Source organism: Aplidium turbinatum, chromosome 8 (genome assembly GCF_918807975.1).
Source record: "Aplidium turbinatum chromosome 8, kaAplTurb1.1, whole genome shotgun sequence".
NCBI lineage: Eukaryota > Metazoa > Chordata > Ascidiacea > Aplousobranchia > Polyclinidae > Aplidium > Aplidium turbinatum.
The window spans coordinates 14,436,830-14,449,254 of record NC_137479.1 but is presented as its reverse complement, the minus strand read 5'-3'; the positions used below and the strand labels follow the sequence as shown (position 1 = coordinate 14,449,254).

General features: G+C 39.2%; 1 protein-coding gene across 1 annotated transcript; it reads left to right on the top strand.

Annotated features, from left to right (window-relative positions):
* Nucleotides 1–4,947: 4,947 nt before the first annotated feature.
* On the top strand, nucleotides 4,948–11,149 carry LOC145775397 (tetraspanin-8-like). The gene is made up of 8 exons (XM_082586690.1): nucleotides 4,948–5,074; nucleotides 5,661–5,760; nucleotides 6,434–6,531; nucleotides 6,930–7,004; nucleotides 7,799–7,897; nucleotides 8,604–8,759; nucleotides 9,459–9,542; nucleotides 10,545–11,149. Exons 1-8 carry the CDS (start codon nucleotides 5,015–5,017, stop codon nucleotides 10,611–10,613), a joined length of 741 nt encoding a protein of 246 aa, XP_082442816.1. The 5' UTR covers nucleotides 4,948–5,014; the 3' UTR covers nucleotides 10,614–11,149.
* The last annotated feature ends 1,276 nt before the right edge of the window (nucleotides 11,150–12,425 follow it).

Sequence of the window (12,425 nt, the reverse complement as noted above, 5' to 3'; positions counted from 1 at the left end):
CTAGGGTCTGAAAATTTTTTGAAAAAAATCTTGGTAAGTCTAGATATAGGGCAGTGGTTCTTAACATTTGTTGCTTTGCGCCCCCCTCCCTACTTTGAACAAGTGTAACACCAAAAACAATTTTGTTTATTTGCTGAGTATGGTAGCTTACATTTTAGTGAAAAAACTGCAGTTGAAACTGCTTGTCAGGAACTAGATAACTATTATTACGAGTTTTAACTTTAGAAATTGCGCAACGAATGACAGCTTGTCTTCAATTCACAGTCTTTGGTCTTGACTGCAGTCGCATTGGAAAATTTAGCAAAGATGTGTGGATCCGAGCACCGTTAGTACTTGAATAGGCTATCCTGATTTGAGGCAAGCAAGTAAGCTAAATAAGAAGATGATCTCGAGTTTCAGCTCTTCAATATCTCGCTTAGCTGTGTGATCAAACTTCATAGCAAAACTCTTGTGGTTCTTCAAAAATGGATGTGGAGAGTAAGAGCGGCTGCTTTTATGTGTTCTGTTTTCGCGTTGATGTATGTCCAATTATCCATTGTGTGTTAGGAGGTTGTGATGGGGCAAGCTTAGGCTACTTTCTATTCTATCGGTCAAGTTTTATTTATATTTGTGGGGGCATATTGCCTTGGATAGCAGCATGCTTTGTTTTTTTGGTATCTCTCTCTAAGATGTAGCTTCGATATGGCTAAAAAGTTAGGCTATGTGTTTAATATAGCGTACTACTTTCGTCCCGGACTTTTGTCACATGTACCTTACCGTTATGTGAAACTACACTAAAATAAACTTTACTTATTGATTAATTGTTATTATTATCACAGTTAGCACTTTGATTTTCAAAGTGCTCTGCTTGCTGCCACACGATGTAATTGTTTCTCAAACTGTTTGATTTGATTGTTCACATTTTCACACAAATGATTCAAGAGCGATGTAGAGCATTTACAGTAAATCAGGGGTCACCAACTGGCGGCCCGCCACGCTGTTATTGTGCGGCCCGCGGAAGGTATCAGCGTACAAGTATAATCAAAATTACTTTTCTTGAACAGTTAAAGATCATGAAGGCAAAATATCCTTTCCGGGAAGCATAGTTTCGCTTTGCATACGATTCCACCAACCGACCAATCAGATTGTAGTTCTAGGTGGGGGTTGCTTAAAGTTATTGCAATGCGATGTCCAGCCACACTGTCCCAGTGGTTAATTAAAACGTCTGTTTTCGAAATTGTCTGTGAGTATAGGGTTACTTACTTTAAGTTTGTAAATTTCATGTAAACACTAGTGTGCGTTTCACCGTTATTGTGTTTCACGAGCAGTGGTTCCCTTTATGCAAGTTTTTGTTGGAAAAATAGGTCGGTGTGCCAACTTAATTTATAATAAACTGTCAAAATGGAACTTAATAATTTAAAATCAATTAACCACATGAAAAATTTAAAGACTTTTTCTGGTTGTATTATGAAAATATTTAGCTTAGTAGGCTGTGAAATGTTGTTAATCAACAATTCTTGCCATGCTCATAAGCACCGCAAGTGACAGTTGTCGAATAATCAAAGAAAGACGGTTTTATAGACTCACAAAAAGGATGAAAAACCAACTCATTGCTTTTTTAGAGGAAACACTGTTCATGGGTTACCATAAAAACGTTTTTTCGGTGATTTCCACAAGCGTTTGTTTCATGGTGCCTGGTTTCTTTCCCCTGTTTTCGGAGCCTATTTTTCGCTGATAGCCTTTGTTTGCAGGTCACTATTGTTGCCTGTATTGCGATGTGTCAAACATTTCCTTGTTTACTGAAACTGTTAATGGCAAGATATCTTTTGCGAAGCAAAGTGACAACACCAATCTTGCTTGGCGATGAATATTCGCTCGCCTCGCTAAAGTGCGCAAAACAAGTGGCCTCGTGGCTCGTGTATTAGGCATTGTTAAAAAAGTTAAAAGTGTTGTTAAAGGAGCTTGGCCTGGCAGTAGCGTTGTTCGACTTTAAGATAAATATTAACAACATGTAACGCTGAATACTGGGTACGAAGTGCGTTCTTTTCTTGCATAAGAATCAACCTACCTAAAATTTTAGGTACTACGACAGTTTATCGAACGACAGTTTATCGAACGACAGTTTATCGAACGACAGTTTATCGAACGACAGTTTATCGAAACGACAGTTTATCGAACGACAATTCATCGAACGACAGTTTATCGAAACGACAGTTTATCGAAACGACAGTTTATCGAACGACAGTTTATCGAACGACAATTTATCGAACGACAGTTAATCGAAAACCTAACCTAAAACCTAACCCTAACCCTACCCCTAACCCTACCTCTTAACCCCAACCCCAAACCCCTAACCACTAACCCCTAACCCTACCCCTACCCCTACCCCTACCCCTACCCCTACCCCTACCCCTAACCCTAACCCTAACCCTACTCCTAACCCTACCCCTAACCCTACCCCTAACCCTACTCCTAACCCTACCCCTAATCCTACCCCTAAACCTACCCCTAACCCTACCCTACCCCTAACCCTACCCCTAACCCTACCCCTAACCCTACCCCTAACCCTACCCCTAACCCTACCCCTAACCCTACCCCTACCCCTAACCCTACCCCTACCCCTAACCCTACCCCTAACCCTACCCCTAACCCTACCCCTAACCCTACCCCTAACCCTACCCCTAACCCTACCCCTAACCCTACCCCTAACCCTAACCCTAACCCTACCCCTAACCCTAACCCTACCCCTAACCCTACCCCTAACCCTACCCCTAACCCTACCCCTAACCCTACCCCTAAACCTACCCCTACCTCTTAACCCCCAACCCCTAACCCTTAACCCCCAACCCCTAACCCTAACCCCTAGCCCCTAGCCCCTTCGATGAATTGTCGTTCGATGAACTGTCTTTCGATAAACTGTCGTTCGATGAACTGTCGTTTCGATGAACTGTCGTTTCGATAAACTGTCGTTTCGATGAATTGTCGTTCGGTGAACTGTTTTTCGATAAACTGTCGTTCGATGAAGTGTTCGATAAACTGTCTTTCGATAAATTGTCGCGTCTAGTGCGGCCCGCCACATCTCTCCTTAGTGCCAATGTGGCCCGCATGCAAAAAAGGTTGGTGACCCCTGCAGTAAATGATTGAAGTGAAACTATGCTGCTACTTACGAGGATGCTTTGTTTGTGACTGTTTTTGACTTCTCGAGCAACCATCGCGTTGGTTTAATACGAATCAAAAATCGAATTATTTCAGTTTGAACAACGTAATCAAAAGACAACTTTTACTCGACTTAATTTACGATATTTTTTTTATGTTTAAAAAAAAACGTCTTAGAATGGTAATGATGGAATTGGGATGAAAACTATGTAAGCAGGAATTTGATTCAGTTTCATTTTTAGAGTCATTGGTATGACCCGACAGGGTGTCGAAGCCATGCTTACCGATTCAGAGGCGGACGCACCAACCACTAAGCCACCAGTTTGCACGAGAATCTCCCGTCTTTTGATTGCCTTTACACCGAGTCTGGCGACGTTGAAACGATGTAATAAGGCGAATTAAACTGGCTAGGTCTAGGTTATGGTTGAGATGTTGCAACACTGAAATAATTCAAACTTCTCATTTATCGGCCTTTGTACCAATTTGCTAAAGGCGCTTGTACAAAAAATTCATTGACAAAGCTGTTTTGTATGACCTGAGTCGGGTCGCGAGATTAATAGAACGCACGAAGGTAAAATTGCTCCATTATCTTAGTCACATGCTTTGACGTTGTTCGCAAGTGCCTTTGGTCACATGAATGTGATTGTTGTTTAATTTCAGTCTCGTGGCTGGTAGTGCTGAGAGCAAGCAGCAGTTTAATTGCATTGGCTGGTCTGGTTGTTGTGCAATGGCTGAGGTTTGATGCGATATAAAATTCTACAAGGGCAGTATGGAAACTAGTTCAGGGTAAATGGGCGCATTGTATGCAGAGATAGGTTGGGTTAAAGATGAACAGTAGGCTATAGTTGTCCAAACGGTTTGTATGCGAAACATAAGTTTAGTTTTTGCTTCTTTTTCTTGTTTGTCTTACGATTAAATCATCGTACATGCAGTAAGGTTTCAGTAAAGCATTAACAAGGTTGGTTGGATTTTGTTTTGACACAAAGTTCCTTGTGTTTTGGTTTTGTTTCCAACACTTATTTGGAAAATCAGCATAAAAAAACATTCAAAATGAACAAAAAAAATCAAAATTTACAGTTAACAAAAAGAAGTTTTAGCTTAACAAAATATCGTGGCCTTGGTTTCTTTTGTTAGAACAAAATTTTTTTTTCAGAAATTTTAGTTTCATTTAAAATCGCATTCCGTAGATTAATGTTTGCTGGCTGTTCAGTTTGGCCTCTTGAGTGTTGTACTTTCAAAGGCTTTCAGTCATTTGTTATAAAAATGCAGAAAGCTTCATTTTGGTACACGGACATACAAAGCAAATATTTGCATTTGGTGCTAATGGAACAATCGCTTTGTCGTCGCCATTGGTAGTTTTGACTCAAACCCCATTAAAAAGTTTGAGACCAGTTGGCAACAAAGCAACAGGCTAGTTTGTCGACTTTATGACATCCGCTCACTCACAGAAGGTAGAACTGTAGAGATGAAGTTACTGCAAAGCTAACTCACTGCTGAGAAACAGATTAGCGGAAGCCTGCATAGCCTGTAAAAGAAACATCTAACGACGTTAAAACGATACAAAAACCCTTTTGCTTGAAGGCTTTATTGAACCAACCCTACTTGCTCGGTTTTTGTGAAGGTGACAGAACGTATTACGCGTTGACTGCATGCAAAGATGACAAAATTTGTATAGAAGCTTAAGGGTGAAGTAATGTGTACATAAGGAAAATAATCTTGGAGAGGTTCGTTGCACGTTACTGTTGCAGGTTACTGTTGCAGGTTACTGTTACACGAAAATTAAAATCTAGACCAACTTTTGATTTTTTTTTCAGCAAATATATCTTGTGTAGCAGATAAGTTTTTTCGTTTGTATTTTGAGTGTTGTCTTATCTTCAAAATGGGTTGTTGCACTAGTCTCATCAAGTATTTTCTGTTTTTCTTCAACATTTTGTTCTGGGTGAGTTGCTGTCTTATTTGTCATGTGAACAACATGCATGACTTATGACGTAGGCCCTAATATTGCAGTACTGCAAACGTTATGTCGTCGCTATACATAAAGGGAGTTGCACGTCATTCAAACCATGTCACTGCTTTAACTTTGTTAGTTCGATAATCTCATAGTTTTGGTCTCTCATATATTTCGTTAAACTGCCAAATAACCCACCTGATACTCCAACGTGAAACGCTGTCATGTGACCGGCGTAACATGAGATTCATATGGTGTAACGTTGGCGGTATGATAACACCCCCCTTTTGCCAGCAATTTCACGCCACAAAGAAGATAGTACAATTGTAGATCTATCCAACTGCAATGTTTTGTGTAATCAATTCCACTCCATGCATTACACAAACCAGCTTGATTGTTTTCAACACTCGACTGCCGAGAAACACTTGATTGTTCTCACTATGAAGCCGGAGTCGTACATGCATCTATTTTCTGACCGCTCTCAGGATCTACATGAAATAGCCTTTCTGGGACAGCTCTTGCACCAAAAATCTTAAATTTATACTCGTGGTTTTATGTTTAAATGATACTTTGCCAGATTGCTGGAGCTGCTTTGCTGGGCGTAGGCATTTGGTTAAAAGTTGACCCTAACATTGACAACATCATTCAAGTTGCTGGAGTGTCGTTCAGTCAAGGCGGTGAGTGAATTTTGTGAGATTACTTTCATTTTTGTTTTAATACACTGTTTTGTTTCAAGTGAACTTTTGTCTTGATTCCGTTTCAAAATATCTTTCACTCAATGTCGTTTTGACTTTCAAGCACAAATGTCCAACGTTACATCAAAAATGCAAAAGAAAAATATTGACATTTTTAAGTGGTATTGAACCATGTTTTTCGAAGATTTGACCAATCCTTGCAGTCTAAAAGAATGTACAGTTGTACACTTACCAACGTTATTTGTTATGATAATGCTTAAGCGGGTAACATTTTCCGCACTAAGACGAGAAATGTGGTCTTCGATTGCACTGTGTTTATTGATGTCTGTTAAATTTAAGTGTTCCGTTGCTCTTGTTACCAAGTGTCTTGTGGACATATCTATGTATGTCATGGGGGTTTTCGTTAGTTACACCTAAAATGTGACAATTCGAAATAAAAACATTGCATTTGACTCATATTTCAACGTCAAATCCTTGGTGTGTTTTCATTTTTGATCCAAAAAGTATCGAACAGTTCTCGTCTTATTTATGATTACTGATTAGTAATTGCTGCTCTGTTGCTCAATTACTTCTATTTGTTTGTCGTTTGGATTTGAGTTGGCTCCATAAAGCCCAGGTCGTGTCGTCTTGTGCTAAACTGTGTCTTATGTTTCAGCGGCCGTGGGCTTCATTGTGTTGGGATGCATCATGTTCATCATCGGTTTCTTTGGTTGTTGCGGGGCCATGAAAGAAAGCAGATGCCTTTTGGGAACGGTAATATTTTCATGTTGTTTATAAGAAACCTTTCGAAGTTACACGGGCATATTTTTATGACTTTTCCCACTTTCCAGCTATTTCTTTCAAAATTTCAGAGTTTCAATGGAAATAATCCTGAGATTTTGGTCTTATTACGAGATCACGAAGTGCACACCTAGACTTACTGTAGAGCACAGTGATATAAAATAGAACGACACTCTTTAGATGTTAAGTACATGCTTTTCTAATAGATTTTTTTCATTTTCCCAGGCATCAACTCAGGTGATGCATTCTGATTTTTGTAAACAGTGTGGGTTGTTTTATATTTTGTAATTGATGTTATGCAGTAAGTGTGCTTTAGTAATGCTACCATTTGTGACCATTGCGCTATTATTAATTTAATCTGCTGTTTACAGTACTTCACGTTTGTTCTGATCATCTTCTTGGCTCAACTTGGAGTTGGAATCTGGGCATTGGTGTCGCAATCCACTGTAAGTCGATCGTTTGCTCAATTAGTAAATTCGTCTTTTTTACATTGCATCAACGTCTGTAGACGTTGAATTACTGGTGTTTGTGATAGTCCACGAACTTATCGCGACGTTTGTTGCCAATCCATCTTCCACTGGTTTTGGTGGCAACAGCATTCCTTTTGACGCTTACCTTGCTTCCACCCAGAAGTATTTTATCAACCTCACCTAGCGATGATTTTGAAATGGGTTTCGTTGTGAATGCGAATTGTAAACAAGCTCGTGGCACAATATAAGAAATTTCGAGAAAGTTTTATACAACCTCAATCCCATAGCTTACGCGATCGCTATTTTTTCTTTAAATCAACATAAAGCGATGTCACTCTAATGTTATTTCTCGTCTGAATAAGCTATTGCATCGCAACAATGGATTGAGTTTGCATAAGGGTTAGCCAACAATTTCCTTGAAGTAACGCCTTCTTCACATACAGAACCGCAGCTCCATACATTGTGAGAGACTTAAAGTAAACTACAGTACTTTGATGCCCACTTTGCTATAAGCTACGCCCTAGAAATGATAGCGTTGATAACGTGAAAGCGATTATTAACATTTAATTTTCTAGCTCAGCCAAACATGTACAAAACATTTAATTATTATGAGTTGATAAGCGCTTGGTTAACTTTTTAGTCCATACTTTGTTAACCTTAAATGAAGCCATTGCGTTATCAGGTTACAAGATGTGTTTGCATCAGCCTATTAATGTTTTAACTAACCTATAGTTCACAAGTTTCATAACCTGTGTATGCTTCATTTACAGATAGAAGATGTGATCAAGAAAGGCCTTAACGATACCTTGCCCATCAACGGCACAGACAACCAGTCACAAACGGATTCAGTGATTGCCATCCAGGCGAACGTGAGCGAATATTTAGCAATTTTAATTACTGGTTATACCGATTGCTGAAGCCTGATGCCTTGCTGCTATTTTTTTCGATGTATATCTACACCTAGCTACCACATGCTGATTCCGACATCTCAAAAGTAAATCGCACCCACTTCAATCGTTTGTAAAAGTGAGTTTACTAAAAACCTTTACGTTGTCATAAGAACGTTTGCTATGGCAATTAAATTGAAGGCATGTGCCACAGAATCAATAGGCCGACCACGTGTGTCGTTTTGGTTCCTAAAGTATTTGCGTTTTCACTCTTGTGCCTAGCATAGGCTAATAGGAGCTTGTGTTCAATTGCTGATTAGAATAGTAGTTTCCAACCTTTTTTGAAGCACTCAGAGTTTTTAAAAAAAAAAATCGAAAATTTGCGACCTAAGCATAAGGTGATATGCTTACTTTGAACATTATAAAAGCAAGTATTTCACATCGAACATTTTTCTTTGAAAAAACAACTAGAAAAACTTTTAGGTTGGGAACCTCTATATTAGAATACTATTTGTGACGATCTGGTGCCCAGAATACCGTTCAACTTTTAAGTAGCGGCAGCTGACTTTTTTTTTTAAATATTCAGCTATTTGATATCCTATTCTTTTCGCTCTTTCAACTTGCCTCTGCTGCATCACGCAATTGATATGATTCAAGTTCTCCTATTTATCAAAGCGTTTAATTCCAGTTCAAATGCTGCGGATTGGTCAATGGATGCGGTGATTGGAATAATGAGGTCGCCTATGGTTGCACTTGCTCATCACAGGGCACCAACGATACAACCTGCAAGGTTTCCACTACTTGCACCAACGGTGATAGCCCAGGCAAGCCCATATATGCCACCGTAAGTGACTTCATGCGTGTTTTGATGCTTTAGCAAATATATTGACTTTAAACGCAATGAGTATTTTATAAAAGGCAATGAGTATTTTATAAAACGAAACTAGTCTACGCGCTGATTTACTTTTGTTACTTTACTCAGTAGCGTAGCCAGGAATTTTGAAAGGGGGGGTTTTGACCACACAACGGCGGGGGGCCTCCCCCAGAAAATTTTGAAAAATTATTTTGAATTTGGTGCATTCTGAGAGCATTTTCAACAAAAATGTGGGTACGAATATTCCTGTAAAATGGTGCTGTCCGGTAGCATAGCAAAAGGATAAGATCATGTTTTCTTCGGCATTTTTCGGAAAAAAAGCTAAGACTCTGTGTTTTCTTGTTGGTAATTCCTGGCTGAGATGTTTGAACGTTTGGTATTGGCAAAACTCGCTCTTTTAATGCAATTTTGTTTAAAATTAGGCAATTTTTTTAAAATTGAAAGCATCATTCTCAATATCGTGACGTCACACGCGTGCCAAAAGGGGGGGTTGTAACCCCCAAACCCCCCCCCCCCCCCTTGGCTACGCCACTGACTTTACTTACTGTTACTTTTGGTAAATTTCAACCTTTTGTCGTGTGGCGATTTGAGTAACTGACGTAGGTCAGTTTACGAATTGATCTAACACTCTGTTCGCTATTTTCTTTAATGAATTTTAACATGTTGCAGGATTGCTTTGATGCCATAGTCCAGTTCATCAACGATCATATCGCCATCTTCGGTGGTGTTGCAATCGGTATTGCGGTAGCCGAGGTAAGTTACCGCTTTGTCACGTGATCATTGCTGAGAGTGTCACAATAAGAACCTTTGTCATGTGTAGGCCTACGTATGATGGCACCTGACTCTCTGTTCCCCGATTGGCTTTTCCAGTCATTCTTGTGCCATTTGTATATTGATTATTCTGGTGGCTGGTCGTTTTAACTACATGTTGCCTTGTTAAACCCCATAAGGACAGCGTTTATAGTTGAAAAAGTATTTCAATCACCCGACTAACACTCTTGAAATACAACGTCACGAGACATCCGGCGACACGTGACTACTCGCTTGACTAATCACATGATGTTTACTCGATTGATTGCTCGTGACCGAAGTACCAACATATCAATCTAATTATAGTTTATACAGAACAAATATCATTCTTCACGCGCGAAACTTTGAGTTGTTTGAGCTGTGGATAATGCCTTTCTCTATGACACTGGAGACAAAACTTTTGTTAAAGTTCATACTGAAGGATGATGATAATTCTTATTCACGTCTTGCTTCATGCTGAGTGCTCGACAATCGATATAACATAACTTTAGCTGTCAATTTAATTTCTTGGCGCCAGGTTAAGTGTACAGTGGAAGTTAATTTGCGATCGCAGCAAGGAAAACCATAGTTTTACACAGGGATGCAGCCACGGGAGGCTTGGAGAAGCAATCCCCTAAAAAAAAATTTATCCTCCCCCCCCCAAGAAATGGGTTTAATGCTACTACTAACGTTTTAATGACAATGTATTACATGTTGAATAACGTTTCATAACTGTTTGGCTCCATTTAGTAGCTACATTTTTAAACAAGCTATTTCAAATATTAAAATGTTTACCCCCTCCCAATAGTTGCTTTTGCCCCCTTAAAATTAACTTTTTAGCTACGCCACTTGCTTTACACAAGAAATCTCTTCATTCGCTTAAGAAAACGTAGAGGTTTGTTATGTTGCAAATTCAGCGCTCTGTGCTGCATTGCAAATTATAACTGTGCACTACTTCTTTTTCAGGTATTTTTGATGATTTGTGCCATCGTGATGTGTAACACAGCTGGGAAGTCTGGTTATGAAACATACTGAAAAAAAGCAGAACCTTTGTAGTACGATAGGTGCGCCTTTTTGTATTAATCGATATATATGACTTCTTGTTGTCCTTTGTGTACTCGTATTTTTGTATCTTTTACAATGAGACTTAAGCTGGTAACATTTGGGCATTGTCACATTTCCTTTTGTAGTAGGCCTACTTTGAAAATTTAAAGTCACTTCTCGGTAGGCTCACACAAACAATAGCAAACATCGATGGATCTCTTAAAAAATTGTACAAAGCTCAAGCAAGAACGTTATCTGTCGTTTCTTGAGCGTCTGTATATTCACATTGAACAGTTTTTGGGCGTGCAATATTTACTGAAGGTTTTGTTGTGTGACGTCACTTTATCATACTTTGTGCATGTCAACAAACATCTGACTCGAATCATCTGTTCACTTTGTATGATGCAACTTCGAACTCAGTCATTAGACACGGTGACTGTTCCCATTGCTTTATGGGTGTGCATCGCTTACGTCACTGCTTTTGCACAACATTGAAATAAATTTTTGACACGAAATCGGTAAACCAAGTTCTGTGTGTGCATTTCTATTTGAAGTTACTATCCTTTCATGAGTATTGCGGCTCTATCTGCTTGTTTCGCGCACTTTTACTCAGTCAGCTAACCAGTTCTTTTTACATCTACATCCAGTCTACAGCCAAGTTAATGCAGCATAGCAGCCGACTTGAAAAACTTTTGCGCAAATGAGATGGGCTACGTACAGATTTTTGACAGTTGGTAGGATTTGCTATCCGAGTTGGACATTCCACTGCGTACCTACGTGATTACTTGCCAACCAACACAGCGGTTCTTCACGTCTTGAATTACAAGAAAATCCACCAAGTTTTTGGTCGTATATCTTGGTGAATAGTTCTGATAACAGGACATTTTTCACGTTCGATAACATCTTTTCACATCTGTGATACGTTAAACGTGGTCTACCAAACATGAAGTTGTTTCTATGTAGTCTAAAAATAACAATGACCAATCTCCGTTTCCACCCTTAACATACTTTTCAAAAGTGGATCTTTGAAACGTGTGGTTTTATGGTTTGTGTACCGCTTTAAAACACAACGGTAGTTGCGAATGATTGCGGACTTAAAACTTTGCAAACTTTATACCAATAATGGCGATGTCAAAAGTTTCACAAGCAAGATCAAGTTGAGTTACGTAAAACTTGAAGACTGTTTGAAACTTTTTCCGGGCCAATGGTGTGGATGATACTCAGCCAATTGCGTTCTTTTCATAGTGAAAAGAAGAAACAAATGCCATCAACCGCTACAGCCAAATCAACAATGTCGACAGAAGGAATTTTTTTTTTCTGAAAAAGAATGGGCGTTTACAGCTTTTTCATTTTACTAACTGTGTACGACGAGCTTCCTGCAAGCTGTGAGAGTGGCGTTCAAGCTTGCAATGTATAGAAAAAATATTGGAGTGCAGACAGCTGTTTTCGCCTTTTTAGTCGCTTTATAACCGCTCAAAATTCTCAGAAGCTAGCCATGTCAAGCACAGCAATTTTCCTGCTTTTAGCTTTTTTTTTAAGTCGGACAAAAATTTACACTACACCACAGATGTTCAAAGCCTAGTGGTTAAACTAGGCCGAAGAGTTTACAGTTGTGACAGAGCCTCAACTATGAACGGCTAATTTGACGAAGAGCAAGTTATGGCCTAATAGAGTAGTTTCCATGGGGTAGGCTATATAAGATAACAGGTTATATGCTGTTTCACTCGCATATTTTTAATACAACATGAAAGAAAGTTTGATGGTTATCACGCCATGTTGGCTAGCCTACGCAACATGCCTCTG

What these genes read in the sequence shown, in the direction of transcription:
- LOC145775397 (XM_082586690.1), top strand. Translation starts at nt 5,015, where the DNA reads ATGGGTTGTTGCACTAGTCTCATCAAGTATTTTCTGTTTTTCTTCAAC. An exon ending in GCAGATGCCTTTTGGGAACG is followed by an intron (nt 6,532 to 6,929) that starts GTAATATTTTCA and finishes TGCTGTTTACAG; the next exon opens with TACTTCACGTTTGTTCTGAT. An exon ending in CATTGGTGTCGCAATCCACT is followed by an intron (nt 7,005 to 7,798) that starts GTAAGTCGATCG and finishes CTTCATTTACAG; the next exon opens with ATAGAAGATGTGATCAAGAA.